This window comes from Takifugu rubripes, chromosome 9, assembly GCF_901000725.2.
Source record: "Takifugu rubripes chromosome 9, fTakRub1.2, whole genome shotgun sequence".
NCBI classification, from domain to species: Eukaryota; Metazoa; Chordata; class Actinopteri; order Tetraodontiformes; family Tetraodontidae; genus Takifugu; species Takifugu rubripes.
The window spans coordinates 14,433,013-14,451,871 of record NC_042293.1 but is presented as its reverse complement, the minus strand read 5'-3'; the positions used below and the strand labels follow the sequence as shown (position 1 = coordinate 14,451,871).

Here is an 18,859-nt window from a genome sequence, read left to right as displayed (position 1 = left end):
AGCTGTTACCCTTGTTAGCCCCGACCTGCTGCTCAGGGGTCTGGACAGATTAAACACCTCTAGACCCGGTGCATCTGTGCAGGTCTCCTACCAACAAGTGCTTGTCTCACTCTAATCCACTTAGTTTGTGTTGGTTTGGAGCGAGAGCTGGACATGTCCACTGTCCACTGATAAGGACGTGCAGGACAAGACACAAGCCTCCAACTCTCTGCATTTTAGAAGTCTTTTCTAAGGTGTTTTGTCTGTCGGAGGTGACAGTTTAAACATTCTAGTTTCTATTTAAGTCAAACACGCTCCTGTGTGTCCACAAGAGGGTGCTGTTGCTACAGCGAGAGAGAGATACGGTGGCCGACAGGCGCCAGTGCGCGTTTGTCCCTTTGTTGTCTTTTGCTAAACACTTGGCCGCTAAAGTTAGAGACTTTTACCTGTAGAAGCTTGCATTTGTTTCAAATTGGGGTTAGAGAAGGAAGGTGGAGCGAGGTTTAAACCCTCCTTTAAACCCCCCATAGCATAGCATAGAGGTTAATGAAAATGGAATAGTAAAGTCCTCAACAGGAAAGCATGAGAATCATCATCTCAATAACAAAGAAGCTTCCTTATGGATTCAAAAGGAATAAAAGACATAGAGAAAAACATTTTATTTTCAGAAAATCACCAAAACAACAAAGTCAGGCTGAGCTTTCTAGTCAGTTCTTCGGTATGTTTACAGCGAAGGCAAGATGATTTCTGATGCTTTTATTGTGAAGGCCTGCTTGACTCAACAGTCCAGACTCTAACCTCTGGGAGATCAAAACCAGGTTTAAAGATCAAAGGATGAGGGTGTCCTCACAGCTGGTCTTCCACTGACCAAAGGACATAAGATCTTATAGTCTCTCCTGGTAATTTAGCCCCCCCCCAAAGGCCCAAGGTTGTTTGTTGTTGTTGATTGTTGCAGATATGAGTTCTGATGGTCAAGTCATGTCAATTACACCACGCGACCATCGTGCACGCCCACACACGATGCTGACTGGTAAACGAATTCTGGCAAAACACTAACACAAAGCACATCACTGTACATTAACGTTAAGGGCCAGTTAATGTAAGGGCAGAAGGGCGCTCTATTAGGGTACACAGGTGATTCACTGATGGAGGCAAGTTTGCACCAATCAGCAGCGTCCTGTTAGAATCCCGCTGGGATGTTGGGACCCGAGCCTGCGGGGACACAACTATTGCTCCTATAGCCACGTGTTTTAAAGAGACATAAAGGACAAACGCATCTTTACCGATGGATGAGGGGAAAAAAAGAGTTTAGAGTTTAGTTTAGCCAGACTGACAGCTCGCTCGTGTCTGGAATAAATCTGGCGCCCTCTAGAGGCCTGGCGCACCTCCGCGCGCGTCTGTCTGCCGACATAAGCGAGAGACTCGTGATATGTCAAGTGTTTTGACAGGTGAGAAAAATCTTTTGTGTCGTGCATTAAAGGAAGAATAAACATGAAAAGGATGTCAGTTAATGTCAGCCATATGTGGCTCACAGATTCGGCGTTAGAGCAAATTAAATGGGAATAAAACGGTCCTCGTCTCCTCAAAAGTGGCACAATCATCATTCATAATCTGTGACTTTCAATGCGTGGAGGAGTTTGGTAATCGGCACACTTAATCTTGCATTTGGAGCTCATATTTAGAGTAGAATATACATTTTATTGTCATTGCTACAAATAAACCAAACCAAAAACTCCAGCATTTCATTGATTAAAATACTGGAATAACTTAGCGCCCCAAATTGTGTAATTTATCAGACCTCCAGCATCCACATGGAACATATTAATGTTACACTGCAGGGATGGTGTGAGATAAATGTAATTTTGCATAACATAAGGGACCATACACAACGTTTTAGCAAATTAAAGTCCCTGGCAGAAAATAATACCTTTTTTAAAAAATTTTTAAAAAAAAACTTTGATTTTATGTGCATTTATTTAAAGACCTTCTGGTTTTGCAGCCCAGTTTGGTGACAGGATCAAATTCGAATGCGTAGGATTTTGTTATCTGCCAGCCGAACAACAGTCGCACTTGCGCTCTGTCCTCCCTCCGTAATTACCAGTAATGGAATACTAGATTTAATTATTCCGTCTTAAATATTAAAACATATCTCTGAATATGTGGGACATGCTTCCTTTTTCCGCCAATCGTCTTTTTAGCCGTGCGCCCTATATTCTGTGTCACCGGCCGGGCTTCACTCCGGAAAGTAGTTCCGGTTAGTGAGAGCAATAAAAAGCGTGTCCCCAGTAAAACCAGTGGCGCCCTCGTCCCTGCAACTTTCCCCACTTGGTAAGTCAAAGGAAACACCTGTCTGCTTGTGTTTGACGTATGTCATTCTGTCCCATCCTGAAAACTTTTAATTTAAGTATTTTTACATCATCAGATCATAGAAATAGGGAGCACTTTAAAGATTTACAGTTAACTATATGTTTTTAATTTTGCTGTACTGTAATGAAACTGAACGTCTCTCACTAATGTGCCCCCTTAACACAGTTTTAAAGCTAAAACCCTGAAGTTCTCGTGCGTTTACAGTCTGCTTAATTAACAGTTTTATGGTGTCAGAGCTTCTCTTGTGCAGTTTAATCCTCGTCTGTGCCAACTGAATAAACAATAAATGAAATATTGAAACATATCTGCGGTGGCGCAAGAGCTCCTAACCCTGTGTAAGTGTTTGGCTTTCTGTGTTATTTTAGGTAAAGGTGGGGAGGACTGGTGCCCCCACAAAGTTTCCACACAGTGACTGACATCACATCTGCTATGCATGTTCCATTCCACACGTTAGCCAAACGCCGAGTGGCTCTCCGTCGTCATCTTTTACCTAAACGCCTGCAGGAATGTGGGGGAATGCATTCAGCCATACTGTTGTTGTTACTCCTGTATTCACAGGCTCTTGACTCCCTGTTACTCCCTGTCGGAGGGCGAGCTTCTCCGTTTTTCCATTCGTTGTTTGCGCTAACGTCCTCGTGCCCTGTGTCTTCACAGGACTTCTCCAGCAGCCGGATCCAGCCATGTCGAAGTCGAAGGATATGAGCTCCTCCGCCATCCACACGCAGCAGCTTCACGCTGCGATCGCAGACACCTTCATCGAACACATGTGTCTGCTGGACATCGACTCTGAACCCGCCGTGTCCCGCAACACCGGCATCGTCTGCACCATCGGTAGGACTGGGCTTCCAACATTGCACGTCCTCACTTTAAGGTCCAATTTGCTGCCCTACGGTTGCATCGTCACTACAACCAACTACAAATAAAACACCAAACAGTGAAACTCAGGAAACAGAACACCCAGTTTATTTCCTCTGATATCTTGATATATGGTAACATCCAATATAGGAATATTTGTTCTTTGCCCCCGATCGTGACGCGACACTATCAGAGCTTATGTGTGACGGGTTTTTCCGTACAATTGAACAGGACCCGCGTCCCGATCTGTGGAAATGGCCAAAGAGATGATCAAGTCTGGGATGAATGTGGCGAGAATGAACTTCTCGCACGGCACGCACGAGGTGAGTTTGGAGCGTCACAGCTCGGTCTCAGGTGACGACCTCACGGGAGGCTACGTTCAAACGCCGTCCTGGCCGCGCCGGTCATGAGACGTGTTGGAGGGTCTGAACCCAGACTGGGCCGTGCAGCACAGGTTCCGTTACCCTCTGAAAGTGACTGGTGCGTTTACCCTTTGCAGTCCTCCCTCTGACATTACTCTCGTGTCCTGCTGTAACGTGAGCCGCGTGCTTGTAGCAGCCGTCCGTGTGCTGGTGTAACTTGGGATCGGGCCAGTAAGGGTGGCTTTGTAGCCAGTGCTCTGGAACACCTCCGTTTGACCTGTCGCCTTTAAAAGTCATGCCTCTTCACCCTTTTCAGGGGACACCTGAGTGAACTCTGTCGTCTGAACGCACGCAGTAGTCCTTAAAGGTTAACGGCAGCATGTTTCAGGAGAACTCGACTCTTTGGGGGGGGGGCCTTCGCCTGCGCTTCAACCGGGCTTTCAGAGTTATGAAACCCATCATCGTATTTCCAGGATATTACAATAAAAGAATGCAGGACTGATCCAGAGGGCCAAAATAGATTTGACCTCTGTGTGGCTGGCATGTTGGGTGCCAGCTCAGCTATAAATAGGGCCTCTGTGAGTCAACTGTGCCGCAGCAGGAGTACGCCAACACTGTCTTATTTACAGACGCTTCCAGGTCTGGTTAAGTTTATCAAACACAGACATTCCTGAGCCTTAAATGTGTGTATGTGACGGTCTGAAGTGAAGGTGTCCACCTGTTTGCTCCCAGCTTGTTTTAGATCTTTCAAAAGTTCCCTCAGTCACATTAAACAGACATTTTTAACCCTCTTTGACAGTATCACGCCGAGACCATCAAGAATGTCCGGGAGGCCACTGAGAGTTTCGGGCCAGGATCTGTCAACTACAGACCTGTGGCCATCGCTCTGGACACCAAGGGACCAGAAATCAGAACTGGTCTCATCAAGGGAGTAAGTTGTGTGGGACCCAGGAAGCATCCTGGGAGGCTGCTGCTTGTTTCCTCAGGGGTAAACGGAGTCTCACCTTCTGCTCTTAGAGTGGTACCGCTGAGGTTGAGCTCAAGAAGGGCGAGACGATCAAGATCACGCTGGATGACCAGTACATGGAGAAGTGTGACGAGAAGATTCTGTGGCTCGACTACAAGAACATCACAAAGGTTGTGCAGGTTGGAAGCCACGTGTATGTTGATGATGGTCTGATCACCCTCACGGTCAAAGAAGTTGGTGAGCACACCGACGTCTGTCTCCATCTCCATTTGCTGCCCTGCGTGACCTTCAAATTAAACACGGTCTGTCTTCAGGCAGCGACTACCTGATGTGTACCATCGGCAACGGCGGCACGCTGGGCAGCAAGAAAGGCGTCAACCTGCCTGGAGCTGCCGTCGACCTGCCGGCCGTGTCCGAGAAGGACGTAAAGGACCTGCAGTTTGGTGTGGAACAGGGTGTCGACATGGTCTTTGCCTCCTTCATCCGTAAGGCTGCTGATGTCCACGCTGTCAGGAAAGTGCTGGGTGAGAAGGGCAAGGACATCAAGATCATTAGCAAGCTGGAGAACCACGAGGGCGTGCGCAGGTGAGTGGATCCCCTGATCCGAATACACAGATCTGAATCTAGCTGAAGGCGATTTGCCCTCCTGCGTGCCAGATTCGATGAGATCCTGGAGGCTAGTGACGGCATCATGGTTGCCCGTGGAGATCTGGGTATTGAGATCCCAACAGAGAAGGTCTTCCTTGCCCAGAAAATGATGACTGGCAAGTGCAACAGGGTTGGCAAGCCCATCATCTGTGCCACACAGGTGTGCCAGAACAAGACCTTCCTTATTCCCAATTCTCCCAATAAAGGGTTTTTTGTCATGTACGTGAGGATCAGGAAGTCTCACTTCTCCTCAGATGTTGGAGAGTATGACCAAAAAACCTCGGCCAACCCGAGCTGAAGCCAGCGACGTTGCCAACGCCGTGTTGGATGGCAACGACTGCATCATGCTGAGCGGTGAGACAGCCAAGGGAGACTACCCGCTGGAGGCTGTGCACACGCAGCACATGGTGAGAGCTTAACGGCCTCGTCCGCTCTACGGACCCGTGAGGAAATTAGAACCATAGCTGATGCACGTGTTCACCACAGAAACATGTTCACCATAGAAACGAACCCATATTAGCAGCTAGCTGTTAGCTTCACGCCTGGCGTCTCGTTCATGTATGGAAGCGGCCGCAGTGGCTCTGAAGCCCGTTTTGGTTTTTGAAAAACCCAAACCTCCCACAAACTGCCCAAGTTTTCATTTTTTTCCCCCCATCCGTCCAGATTGCCCGTGAAGCAGAGGCCGCCATGTTCCACAGACAGATGTTCGAGGAGCTGCGCCGCATCACTCATCTGACCCGCGACCCCACGGAGACCATCGCCATCGGCGCCGTTGAGGCTTCCTTCAAGTGCTGCGCCAGTGCCATCATCGTGCTCACTAAGACTGGCAGGTGGGCGTCCGGAATCGGTCCTCCTGCACTCCTCTTCCCCCCCTGACCCGAGCCACCCGGCACAGATGAAGTGCGCCGGCCTCGGCGGCGCCCGCGCCGTTCTCCACTCCTGACCTTTCCAGATCTGAACCCTGACATTTTCCAAGTTAATTTTAACACCATGTTCATTCCTCCTCATTGAAGAGCTCCTCGCCACAGCACATGAGGCAGGAGGAACCAACCCTTTGCTAATGACAACAGTGCAGTTTAAGCTATTATATAACGTTTCTAATGCAAATAGGTGTTGGACAAATATGTATCATTATTATTTAAGCGGCCAATGACAATAATGTCCACATAGAGGTTGGAATGAAACAGTTTTCTCCCCTTTAACACACTGGGTGGTCTTGCAGGTCTGCTCACATGCTGTCGAGGTACAGACCCCGTGCACCCATCATCGCTGTCACCCGCTGTGGCCAGACGGCCCGCCAGGCCCACCTGTACCGCGGCATCTACCCCGTTCTCTACACCAAGCCTGCCAATGACGTCTGGGCCGAGGACGTTGACTTGCGGGTGAATTTCGCCCTGGAAGTGGGTGAGTGTCGGTGAATATCCCCGCCCTGGTTTTACCCTCGTGCGCGAGGCCTTTCTGACGGGACGTTGTGGTTTTCTCATGGATCTGCAGGCAAGCACCGCAAATTCCTCAAGTCTGGCGACGTGGCCTTGGTTGTGACCGGCTGGCGCCCCGGTCCTGGTTACACCAACACCGTGAGGGTTGTGCTGGTGCCTTGAACCTCATCAAAAGGACACAGGCAACATTCAACCCCCCCATGGATCCTCATTAGAAACCCTAAAAACATTAAAGAAAAGACGGCCACTGCCCGATCCCTGTCATCAATATGTGCAATTTGATGCTGAAATCCTGCTGCCGGAGACCGAACTGAAAATCTTCTGCTGGAATCGTTCCTGACACGTGCGCGCCAGCTCGGTTCGCTCAATCCAGAGCAGAAATCCTCCAAATTACGTAATTTCCCTGGTTGTTGATGCTTTTTAATGATCCGAATCACCTCGCGGAGTGTAATTGTCTAAAGGATCTGACAGTTTCCTCCCATTAAAGGAATTTTGCCATCAGCTGTGTTGGTCGCTCTGTTATTGAGAAGGAACTGTTGTTTATTAGTGTTGTTTATCGTTGTTGTTTATTAGTGTGTGATTGTAGTAGAAATGAAAAATGAAAAAGGCTCTTTCTGGGGCTGTAAAGGAAAGAATCCTCATCAAATCCTCAGCAGCGCTAATTCATTATTTGTGTTTACTTGGAAATCCATCCCTTCGTGAACAGATACTTTTCAAAGAGTTGCATATTTGGCAGATTATAATCTGGCTGTTCTGAATGTTGGCACCAAAGGGTAGCATGCAGTTCTCAGTTTATAATCCGGATTAATTCTCCTTCTCTTTGCTCTTGAAAAGAACTCAGCCTGCAGTGAGCCTCAGTGTCCGTGGTATTTTATTGCATACTGTAGATAAAATAATATATGTCAAACATACATGGGAAATGAAATCCTCCGTTGCTTAAAAGGCAGCAAAATGAAACAGAACTAGGAGCCAGTGGCTCCTCTCCTGCTCACTCCTTTTGACATAAATGCACTCAAAGTAATCTCAGTCCGAGCTGACGCCTCCTGCAGGTGATGTGGAGGAGCAGGGATGGAGAACCGGAACGGGGAAGCCCAGCGGCTGGCGGGGGTCTGAGGAGGGTCAGGACTGCTGGCTGGAAGGCCGTCTGCACCGCAGGTCCGGAGACGGATGATCCAAACACAATTTTTAAAAAGTGACATTGCTAAATTGCTTTAGCTTAGCATCAAAGAGCAGCGGTCGCTGAATTTTACACTCAAACCCAGTAAAGTAAAAGAGGTAAATATGCAGCATGTGATCCGATGGTGTTCTGCACCTGCCCGTGAAACCGCCCTTTAGCCCTTTGGCTGGTGTCTGATCAGTCTTAGTGCATTGCTGGTTTCACGGGGGCCTGGTTATCCACAGGTTTTATCATTTTGCTCCTGTTTTACCTGAAAACAGAACAGTATCGTCGTACACCCGTTTAAAAAAGAACAATGATTGGTGCATAGTGTGCTGACAGCACACAAACCATGGCTCAGGAACTGGTGCCAGTCTGAAATGAGCTGGCACCGGTTTGTGCGCTTCAGCACGGGCCAGAGGGGCAAAACACGCTTATGTGGTTCCCAGCGTTCCACAGAAAGCCCTCAGTACCTTAAAAAATAGAATCATTTCACTGCTCCCACCCACCAACAGTACATTCATTACATCAGACGCTTGGACAGTGATCTGATTTGACCCTTTCAGGTGTGCAATATTGCTGAAACTGTCACGGAAGACATGGCGTCATCAGACCATCGCCTGAGGTGATCGCTAAAGTGGGCAAAAGTGCTCAAACCTTCCTGCAGCTGAAGTCTTTACAGGTAACCGGGGTAAGCATTAAAAGGAACAATTCATTTTGGTTTCGGTCGTATAACCGGTTACAAATGTCCACTTAAACGGATAAAGATAAAAGTTTACACAGAATGGCGTGGAAATAAATATTCCTATTCAGTCACAGGAGAAGGTGCATTAACAGGTTTACTACTATTAAAGATTCAGTAGCAAGTAGAAAAAAAAAACAGTGTCCTGTATTACCCAGAATTCCTTCACTTTGCTATAAAAATAAACCACCGCCCTCCATTCTGCTGAAAGCAGCACAGCCTCCTACTCTATCATCTAACCGTAGCTTAAACGGTAGAGAGGAGGAGACGCCGTCCAGGCGTCAACAGAGGGGACGCGTGACGCTCACGGGTCATCGGGATGGTCGGCCTCTCTGTGTTCAGCCTCCGGAAACTTAGCAGCTTCAGTTTGTGGAGGGTGGACGACAACAGACTGGTTCTGGGTTTCAGGCCCAGAATCTGTCCAACTGAAGGGTGGGGCTGGTCCTGGCAGGGGGCTGTAGGGTTTGCTGCTCTCGACAGAGGGAAAGAAGCTTCCTGATGGACCCAGACTGCCTTCTGAGGGGACACTTGTGGACACAGGCCTGTCCTGGTGTATAGAACTGTGGGAGCCTGAGATGGTCTTTATTTCCTTGGTAAAGATGTCTCCCGTGGTCTCCACCTTCTTCGTGGGTATACCAGACACCCTGGCGGAGCACGGGGCGGTGGTGATTACAGGGCTCTGAGAGCCCACAGCTCTGGGGAGCTCAGAGGGGGGCACTGTCCTCCCCCTCACGGGGCTCTGTAGGCTGGGACTGTGCACCGGGGGCGTGTAGCAGGGCGAGGCATCGGCAGAGCCATATTGAGCCAAGGAGGCGAGAGCTGAGTGCTCAGGCAGGACCTGAGGCAGGAATCCAGACTGGAGCCCCGCGAGGCTGTGCTGCGCCAGAGAGGCCGCCGCCCCCGCCGCACCCGGGAGCCCCGGCTGGGTACAGCTGCCGGGCGACAGGGGGCTGCAGATCAGGGGAAAGTGTGGCAGGTTGGGGCCACTGGACGTCCTGTTCGACCTGTCGTGACTGTACCCCCACTGCTGCGTGGTCTGCTGCAGATGGTTCAGAATGGGGCCAACTGAGCCGGAGATGAGAGGGCTGATGGTGGAGGCAGACGGCGCTGGGAATCTGCTGACAAGCCTCCCCGGAAACCCCTGTTGCAGCAGCCCGACTGAGAGCGGCGGGGTGGGCGTAGCACCGTGGAAAGGCTGAGAGGAGGGCTGGGCGGGGCGGGCGTAGGAGACAGTGGTGTGGCTGATGGGGAAGACCGAGGCCATGCCGGTGTGGAGAGGCTGTGGGGGGTGCGGAGGCTGGAGGCCCAGAGGCTGCAGGCTGCTGGTGAAGATGGGCTGTGACACTGGTGTGGGCGACACAGCCCCGGCCGAGAGCTGAGGCGTCCTCAGGGACGCCAGCGTGGGCGTCTCCAGCACAGTCCTGACTTTACTAGAGCAGATGGGGGAACCCGGCCCAGACCCACAGCTGTTCGCCCCAACATAAACTCTCTTTGGGTGCGCGGCGGGATCTTTCAAGGACGTCGATACCACAGGATGGTGGAAGAGGATAGGCGGGAGCTGGGTTTGGTGGGCCAGGGCCAGAGCCAGCGGAGTGGTGGCGGCCGCCGCCTGGAGCGGAGCCTGGACCAGCGGCGTCCAGATGATGGGGGTGGGTGATGGGGGGCCAGAGGAAGGGTTCAAGCTGGTCTGGATCAGCTGCGTGCACTGCGCCATGTCGCGGTCGTGCTGCACTATTCTTTGGATGATCTCGCTCTCTTGGAGGTTCAGTGTTCCAGAACTTTGGTGATGCTGAACTTTGTGCTGCAGAACTGAATTCCTCTTCCCTGTTAAGACAAGATGACACCGATTTAAGGTTAGTTCCCATTTAAGCATTTTGATTATTTGACTTCAATAACGATGAATATGAATGTAAAACAAGCGCTTACCAATGCGGTCCAGGCGGTCCAGAGCCACGGTCTCAAAGGCCCGCCTCATCATCGGGTACTCCTCCAGCACCTCGTTGAAGTTGTCCACCGACAGCGAGTACAGCCGGCAGTAGTTGTCCGCACGCACGCTGGCCGTTCGCCTGCCTCGGGTCAGCAGGCAGATCTCTGCAAATGTGGGGAAACAATCACACGGGAGATTATTAGTGAAACAGAAAAGTTGAATAAATGGGGAAAAAAGCAGTGATAAAGCAGGAACGGGCCGGTGGCTCTGAACCCCACAGATGGAGCACTTAATGCAATTTCTGCAGCTTACAGTTTGTCCTGACCTCATCTGCTGTGCCAGATCAGAAAAATAAAATAATGCGCCATTAAAAAGCAGGGCAGACATGTTGAGGATCGGCACACACACACGCGCTCTCACTCTGTCGGGCATATTTTATTTGATCCACTAATTTTAAAGATGTTTTGGCCTCGATTTCAATCCCTGAATTGCTTCTCTTGGGCTGTGCTTAAGCTCAAATATTACAGGTTGAGACAGAATCTCCACAGGAGATGAGGTTTCACTTTTCCTCACGGATGAAAAGTGGAGCGACGGCAGCAACAAATGGCTCCTCTTTTTTTTTTTAGATTTGGATTTTGGCTTTTAAATGCGGTGTTAACAAAAGGGGGAAAACCCCCACAGATAAAAACAAAGATCACAAAGCTTGGCCCCGCTGAGTTCGCAGCCCTTTTAAGGAGATGATGTGGACCATTTTTTTTCCAGCTGTAATAGTCAGCGAGTTTAATCTGCTGAGTGCCAGAGCAAAATATATCAAAATAAATCACGTTCTTACTTCTCCCGTCATATATGTTCACATGCAGTAGCAGAGCGTATGAGCGCGCAGCAGCCACATCTGGCTGTTCACAGATGTTACCTCCAAAATAAGAGCCATCAGACAGCTTAGTGTCTTTGCTGCTCTTGGTCAGGACGCTGACGACGCCGTGCTGGATGAAGTACATCTTTTTCCCGATCGTTCCCTCTCTGATTATGTAGTCGCCCGGCTGGAAGACCTCGAAGCGCAGTTTGGTGAGCATGGAGGTGACGAAGTTTGGATCGGCGTTGGCGAACAGGGGCATGGAGGCCACCAGCTTCCGACAGTTGAAGTTGATGATCTCCTGCAGCAGAGCAGAGACATGCGTCTGCTGTTGTTGGTGGCTTGGTGCACTGTCCCTCACGCGTCAGGTTGGATCAACGTTAAATGAGGCAGGTTGAAAAAGTGAATTAGATTTAAACCATTTTTTAGTTGGACGACAGCTTCTCAGGTCTATTTATCACACAGTTGTTCCCGATTTCCCATACTTAAGCAGCAAATACTTACTAAAGCCATTTATAAAGGGATTATAACACAGTTGTTGATGCAGCTGTAAGGAGATTAAAGGGATGAAGTCATTTGATGGCAAATTTCGAAAATTTGGTCCTTCACTGTGAATAAAACCAAAAGTCATTAGGTGAACTGCGTGGCCTCCAAGCACCGAAGAGTCTCTGACCTCTCTCAGTGGCTCATTGAGTTCCTCCAGGATGCTCTCCTCGTCGAACATCTTGCCCTGGTAGCGGTGCTCGTAGTACTCGTGGATTCTCTGACGCATGTCGGCGGGGAGCTTATGGAAGGACATGTACTGCTCCACCTGTTTGTACTGTGAAAGGCACAACAGCACAGGTTCTGCACGTGGGTCTAACTGGACGAGCGTCAAACGCGCACAAGAACCACGGGCAAAGTCACGTCAAGCCAAAGATTTTAATCTGATTGATGTGTTGGCTCAGAGGTGGCCGATAATGTGTCTCATTATTTTAACAGTCCACTGTCAGGCCATCTGTGAGACCTGTCCACAGAGCGACGCTGTCATTCTGTCCCATCTGACAAATACAGTTGTGCTCCGCAGGCGCCGGCTAATAACATTAACTGCTGTGTCCTTCAGCGGTGCTCTCTGCCAGAGAAGCAGTGGGCTGCGTCCCTTTTTAGCTTGATTTCAATCAGCCATCCAGCCCAAAGATCTGGTGCACTTTGCTCCCTCATTTAAAGGGATTTTGTTTCTTGTTGACATTGTTGTATTTGTCCGATTCTCTCCGTAACGCGATGAAACAAAATGTGCTATTTTACTGTGATTTACTGATTCTAGAGTAAAGTTTGGCTGCTCACCTTCCTAAAAGTCCCCCAACCAAAGCAACCACCCACCTTTTCCTGGTACTGCCTCCTGCAGGAGTCCAGAGACTGAATGAGTGCAGTCGCGTGTCCCACAAACATGGCGAAGCAGGTGGCGCCCACGATCATGCTGAGGATGGTGAGCCACACGTCAGCCATGCCGATGGGGGGGTACAGGCCGTAGCCGATGCACAGCATGTGGCTCATGGCCTTGAAAAGGGCGTAGGAGTACTGCTGACCCCAAGTGTCGTTCTGCAGGAGGAACAGAGGGTTGCTCGATATCTGGAGCTTCTAGCGTCTGACCGCGTGTTCGAGATGCTCACAATGCCCATCGAGTCAGCGGGAGATGGCTACCTTACTCAGCATGGATTCACGGTGCGTACTGACAATCATTCACACATCAAACTTTTGATTTATACAATATAATAGGCCGTTTAAATGTGTGTGGGGGTTGACTTTACTCAGATGTACAAAAGAAACTATTTTAAGGTTAAAAACTTCTCCGCCACAGCAAGAATGCCCGCCTGTGCACATATTTGGCTGCTGACTGATGACTAATCCACCTACCACCATCTTGTTTCTGGTGACCCAGCAGTCGGGGGGGAAGTCCTGCAGCATGGGAACCAGGAACTGCAGGCAGCCATCCCAGTGACACAGCAGCAGCATCATCCCTATCAGATTCATGATGCGCACCATGGCGCTGGCCAGGTCGTAGGTCATATGGAAAACCTGTTGGAAACATCATAATTAATGGGCTGAAACAAACGGCCGTCTCTTTGTGAATAAAGCTGGAACATGCGATCTGTCATGCGATCAGAGGATTTGAAATATACAGTAGATTCCGTGTACAGATATATGAGAGACCACATTGTTCTTAATCTTCTGTAGGCCACCAGAGGCTGATTCACTGTTGCGTAACCATCTGTGAGAACATATTGGGCCTGCAGGGACGGCCGCTTGACTTTGAATTGAAACAATAGGATAATGCAGCCAAACATGTTGTAATAAGTAGGTTTGAAACCAAACTAAAGCTGCACAAATGAAGCGTGTAGCTTTAAAATGTGGTTATTTGTTTAGCAAATGGCTGAAAATGATTCTGTGCTGGTGGAGCTTTTCCTGCAGGGTTTACCTCTTCCCACTGGTGGATGTAGCGAATGAGCCTGGACAGGCGCAGCAGGCGCAGCAGGCTGAGGATCTTGGTGAAGCGGACGATCCTCAGCGCCCGGGCCGTCTTGTAGAAGTCCGAGTTGATGCGCGTCTCCACGATGAGGAAGATGTAATCCACGGGAATGGAGGAGATGAAATCCACCATGAACCAGCTCTTCAGGTACTTGATCTTGATCTTCTGTGGATCCAGGATGATCTCCGTGTTGTCCTCCTTCACGATGCCCGTTCGGAAGTTGAGGACCAGGTCCATGAGGAAGAAGGTGTCGGAGACCACGTTGAAGACGATCCAGGGCGGCGTGTGCTCGTCCTTGAAGAAGGTGATGCCCACAGGGATGATGATGAGGTTTCCCACCATCAGCAGCAGCATGGTGAGGTCCCAGTAGAACCTAGACGGATCACTGTTATTTATTAATCCATTTATTTATCGTTTCAGACCTGGAAATAAGTCAACGGAGCACAGGAGGGCGTGACAAGCCTTGAACTTCCCTGTTCGTAGCGAAGCAGTGACGGCTCATGATTGATCTCAACACCCCTGGAAGAGAGTAGACCTCATGAAGGAGTCTCACTCCTGGTGCAGCGTGGGGGCATTCTGAGAGTGTGCTGCATATTTAAAGCTATATAAGAGGAGCTTAGATGCACATTCATCCATGGTCCGTTTGTTAATGAGAGCCCTGTCGGTGGTTTCAGCACCAAATGTGCAGCCGGGACGCGGACGAGCATAAAGCAACACACGGATGATGGAAGAACAATGGCTCTCTAAACCTGTGCTTCACTTCCTGGAAGTCATCGGAATTGCTCGGGAAGGGAATATTGATTTACACGACTTGGTAGATTTAAACTGCAAAGACGTCTCTAAATCGGAGCTGAGAGCAGAAGCGCTGGTGGAATGACAACATCAGCTAAGCAGCTTGCTTGAACTCCTTTTCTCTGACTGTAAATACAGTAAAATGGTGACAGAGTTTCTACCTTTAGGACGAGGTTGCTATGAAAATGCAATCAGGTGACTGTAAATGGAGCCAAATAGCAGCAGTAAAGGGCTTCTAGATGTGTGTTTGATGGCCAGACGGAGCGTCCAGCATTCCTGCTGTCACCCCCTGACCGCTGGAGCACACTGCAGCACCCCTGCCAAGACAAGGTCGGACGAGCTATGGAGAAGGTTAACCGGAGAACGGGTGCCCAAACGTTAAAACAAGATCCAAAGTACTTGACATCAGCAATCTGGTGAACAACAAGAATAGAAATAGAAGGAACTCTCTTTTACTGACTGTGTGAAGACAGGAAGCACAAAGACACCTGAGCTAGTCCTGCAAACTTTCTTCCAGACCTTCACAGGACATCAAAAAAGAGCCCGATGAGCACAGAGTGGCCATTTGTCGTAATCGGCTTTCTGCTGTCCTCTGCCAAACAAAGCATTTGCGCTCCGCTGTCATTGTGCTGACACACTGGTCCTAATTGCACTTCCCCTCAGTAACTAAATCCACCGTTATCTCCTGGGAATCCATGTCATCTCCTGAAGTCAGCCCCCCATCAGCCAGATGTTGAGTAGTTAGCATTACTGCTTTGCACACGTCGCGACGCTGCAGAACAGCTGGGGCACAAAAAATGGTCGGTGAGACGGTGCATTACCGCCGACCCCGGGAGGCCGTCTTGCTCGTTGGCAGAGCGGGAAGACGTGTAATCTGGCGTTACCATCGGCAGACAACTGTGACATCTCGGGACCTCAGCGCGTCTGGAGTGGAATCTTGCACTATGTGGGTCAAAGTGTGACATCGCTAAAGAGCACAGCAGCACAAAGAGCGGTGGGTTACAACCAAAGTGAACACAAAAAGGCTTAAAACGGTGAAAGGAGCTTAGATCAATCAGGACAGCTGAAAAGGGGATCACATTTGTACTGGAGATACTTATCTCTCACTGCAGAGCACAGCTGAAGCCCAGCAGCCTGCATGCAGCCCAGTGGCTTAATACACACCTGTAGTGTGTTTCAGGCCAAGCAGCAATCATATTAACCATATTTGTGCAGCGTGTGGGTGCAGCACGTCTGATGTTGGGTCCACAGAGCGCTTTAATAAAAGACAGAAGCTAGGAGGAGACGCGGCGCCGAGTTCAGTCAGCAGTCAGCAGTGGGTCAGGTGGACTCTTTTCTGGATTAGTACGCATGCACCAGTAAGCCAAAAATGACCCAGATACCTTTTAATGGTGCAAAGGTCTACACCTGTAACATAAAACGGGATAAAGCGCTCGTTCCGAGAGGCCAAAATCAGACAGCGTGTGACCCGACACAGCACAACGTTATGACACGTCCCATCAAACTCAAAGTTAACATCTGGATGTCCTGATTCCTCGCATCGTTTTATTTCAATCTCTCCCTCCCTCCCTCCCTCCCGCTCGCTCGCTCGCTCTCGTGTGAGTGTTTGGTGTGTTGTGGTGGATCTCCTCCGTGTCCACACCATCTCTGCTCCATTAGACTAATTGTACAGTATAATCTCCACTGATGTGTGCTTCTAATATCTCCACTGTTCATGTTACCCTATTGTGATTACCCCATTTCCAGGCCCATGCTGCACTCTCCATAATCCACTTCCCAAGCTAAATTACATTAAAAATAATTTTAAAAAAAGTGTAATTCAGATGAGTGGGGGGGGGATAAGTCCGGTGATATGTAGCAGCATTCAGATGCCCAGTGAAAATATGATGACAGGCAGCCTGAAGGTTAAATGTCATGAAAATCCCTCGGTGGTTGTGCTAAACAGAGGGTTTTGATGCTGATGATGTGCACGCACGCAGAAATGAAATAAAGATGCATGTGTGATAAAGCATGGGTGCCATGGTAAGCCTCTCTTACACTTTTCTATATTCTATATCTCCGCTGCATGTTTACAAGAATTAAATCTCCTACACACACTTTTCTAGGCCAAGCAAAAGAGGGGCTTATATTTACATTCTATGTGCTATAATATGGCTGCCATTGTGTGTTATAAGAGGATTTTTATGCAGCCAAGTCTCATCAAATGTGAGGGGCAAAAAACCCGACTCCATTTCGACATGCAAAGCTAAATATCAGTCAAAGTTGTGTCCAGCTTATTCTGCACCAAGTGTTTATAGTGGTGCATTGGATGGTGCTGTCAGGGTTAAACTGGCCCCATCCTTTGTCTACAATCTTCAGTCATATTTACATTTAAAATGGGGGGGAAGCCTAAAATGTGCGACGGGCTCTGCACGCCACTGCTGTAGGTCTTTCAGATTACCTAAAATCACTGTATGGGTGGATTATCCAGAAGCCAGCAGACTTTACGCGTTCTCTCTCGTGCTCCACGGCCCTTTCACTCCCCAGCATCCGCAGGGAGAACTTGTTGACTCCCGGTTGGAGCATCGCCCCGAACTGCCGGTGCATGAAGCCGGCTTGGTACAGCCGGTCATCCTCGGGTATGATCTGCTCCGTGCCCTCCAGCTTGATGAAACCCGACTGGTCAAACGCAGACGCCTGCCCGGTTGCGCCACTCAGCCCGCACGTTGCGCGCTGCTGGGCGGCGGGACCCTCCTCAAAACTCTCGCTGACACCCACGTCAGCCCCGGGGATGAGACGCTGCTGCTCTGCCGGGTCCGACCCGGGAGGATGCCTCCCGGTGATGGAAGAGATGCTGCCCCGGAAAAAACGGCAGTCCCCGTTCAAGTTGGTCTTCACGGTGGCCTCCTCGATGCTCCTGCAACTGCTTGCAGGAGACAGGGAGGACAAATGTTTTAGCCGAATACTTTTCCTCTTAGTGTCCTTGTCGCCGCTGTCTCCTTCATCAACCACGAAGGGTTTCTGTCCAATGTCTTGCGGCAAGCTGTAGAGCCGCTTGCGCATGGAAGACTGGAATCTTTCCATTTCTAAAGAAATGAGAAGCAGAGGGATGAATCATAAACCTCACACACTCGGAGTGCCGCCGGAGGCAACGCTGTGACGGCGCATCTGCAGGACAGGTTGGATCTTTGACACTTGGGACGTGCTCCTACCCCCCGGTCCAAACATCGAGGTGTCTCCAGAACCAGCAGAAGCGTGTGGAAACGGGTGACCTCGCCGCGTGTTTAGGAGAGCATCGTGCCTGGCGTCGGACGAGCCGGAGTGGGAGAAGCTGCTGCTGATGCTGATGCTGATGCTGCTGCTGCTGAGCGCCTCAATGACAAAACACCGTCCCCACCTCCCCCAAAATATCTGAGCTCTCTGTCAGTGCAAGGTGATGACACACGCACGCAGCCGGCAGCTGCACGCAGAGGTCGCTGCCATCGCGGCTCCACCACCCCAACGCCTTGTATTGATGGGGCTAATCTGCCGGGATGCCATTGGAGCCGGATTGGCACATGCGCTTGACCCACCTGGCCAACAGAACCTGCTGACAGGACGGGTTTAGTGGTTGGAAAAGAGCTGACCCAAGAACAAAGGTTGTTCAGATCAAGAAGAACGGCATGAAAGATTTAAGTGGAAAAGAGGGATTGGTTGTCCTTAAAACTCTCCCGGCTGAATCCTGAGAGAAGTCATCTCTTCATGAATGTGGTGAAGGTGCTGGCAGCTCTCTGTGCTTCTCCGAACCTCGCCTCAGAATTTTAAAGGGTGACGAAAGCTGATTTTCCCCAAGACCCTGCTAATGACGTGGATCGTTTAGTTGCAACATTTAATTAAACAGCTCCTCTTTCGCTTAGGACTGCTGCTAATGAACAGCCATTCTTCATCTTGTGAAATAATAATTAAAAGTTTTGCTCTACTTTATTTTTCCGATAAACCATGAAAACAACGAATATATTCACGTATTTCACGTCCAGTGTGCTTTCATTGTAACCCTATTTTGTTAAAGATGTCAGAAAAACGCTGCTCTATTGCTGAATTTGACTGAAAATCCATTTAATTTTCACATTCTTTCAATTGTTCTACACAGAAGTGTAGTTGTTTACTTTAATTAGTGGACAGATAAAATCCCATCACTGTGGAAAACAGTGAATTGGTCCTCAATAGGGCTCCATAAAAAAGAGCCCTATACACACTTGACTTCACACTAATTGTGATATAAATTAAGAAGCGTCCAAATAAAAGCTC

At 49.4% G+C, this 18,859-nt stretch overlaps 2 protein-coding genes and 1 long non-coding RNA gene across 3 annotated transcripts; 2 read left to right on the top strand and 1 right to left on the bottom strand.

Annotated features, from left to right (window-relative positions):
* Window positions 1-2,275: 2,275 nt before the first annotated feature.
* Window positions 2,276-7,118, top strand: pkmb (pyruvate kinase M1/2b). The gene is given in 11 exon segments (NM_001032558.1): window positions 2,276-2,307; window positions 3,001-3,177; window positions 3,433-3,524; window positions 4,363-4,494; window positions 4,581-4,767; window positions 4,845-5,115; window positions 5,188-5,338; window positions 5,433-5,585; window positions 5,842-6,008; window positions 6,401-6,582; window positions 6,673-7,118. Coding segments are annotated over 10 exon segments (1,593 nt in total). The 5' UTR covers window positions 2,276-2,307; window positions 3,001-3,026; the 3' UTR covers window positions 6,780-7,118.
* Window positions 6,814-18,096, bottom strand: LOC101070518 (potassium/sodium hyperpolarization-activated cyclic nucleotide-gated channel 3-like). Its single transcript, XM_029841408.1, has 8 exons — window positions 17,034-18,096; window positions 13,751-14,174; window positions 13,189-13,350; window positions 12,655-12,873; window positions 11,969-12,115; window positions 11,356-11,596; window positions 10,442-10,606; window positions 6,814-10,339 (listed from the first exon to the last, which is right to left on the bottom strand). Exons 1-8 carry the CDS (start codon window positions 17,654-17,656, stop codon window positions 8,820-8,822), a joined length of 3,501 nt encoding a protein of 1,166 aa, XP_029697268.1. The 5' UTR covers window positions 17,657-18,096; the 3' UTR covers window positions 6,814-8,819.
* Window positions 13,760-16,116, top strand: LOC115250972 (uncharacterized). The gene is made up of 3 exons (XR_003889500.1): window positions 13,760-13,897; window positions 13,979-14,156; window positions 14,222-16,116. It is a non-coding gene; the product is annotated as an uncharacterized lncRNA (long non-coding RNA).
* Window positions 18,097-18,859: the final 763 nt, after the last annotated feature.

Coding starts and splice junctions, on each gene's coding strand:
- LOC101070518 (XM_029841408.1), bottom strand. CDS start 17,656: ATGGAAAGATTCCAGTCTTCCATGCGCAAGCGGCTCTACAGCTTGCCG. Junction 14,175..17,033: donor CACCCATACAGTGATTTTAG/GTAATCTGAAAG, acceptor TGATCCGTCTAG/GTTCTACTGGGACCTCACCA. Junction 10,607..11,355: donor TGATGGCTCTTATTTTGGAG/GTAACATCTGTG, acceptor CCACATTTGCAG/AGATCTGCCTGCTGACCCGA.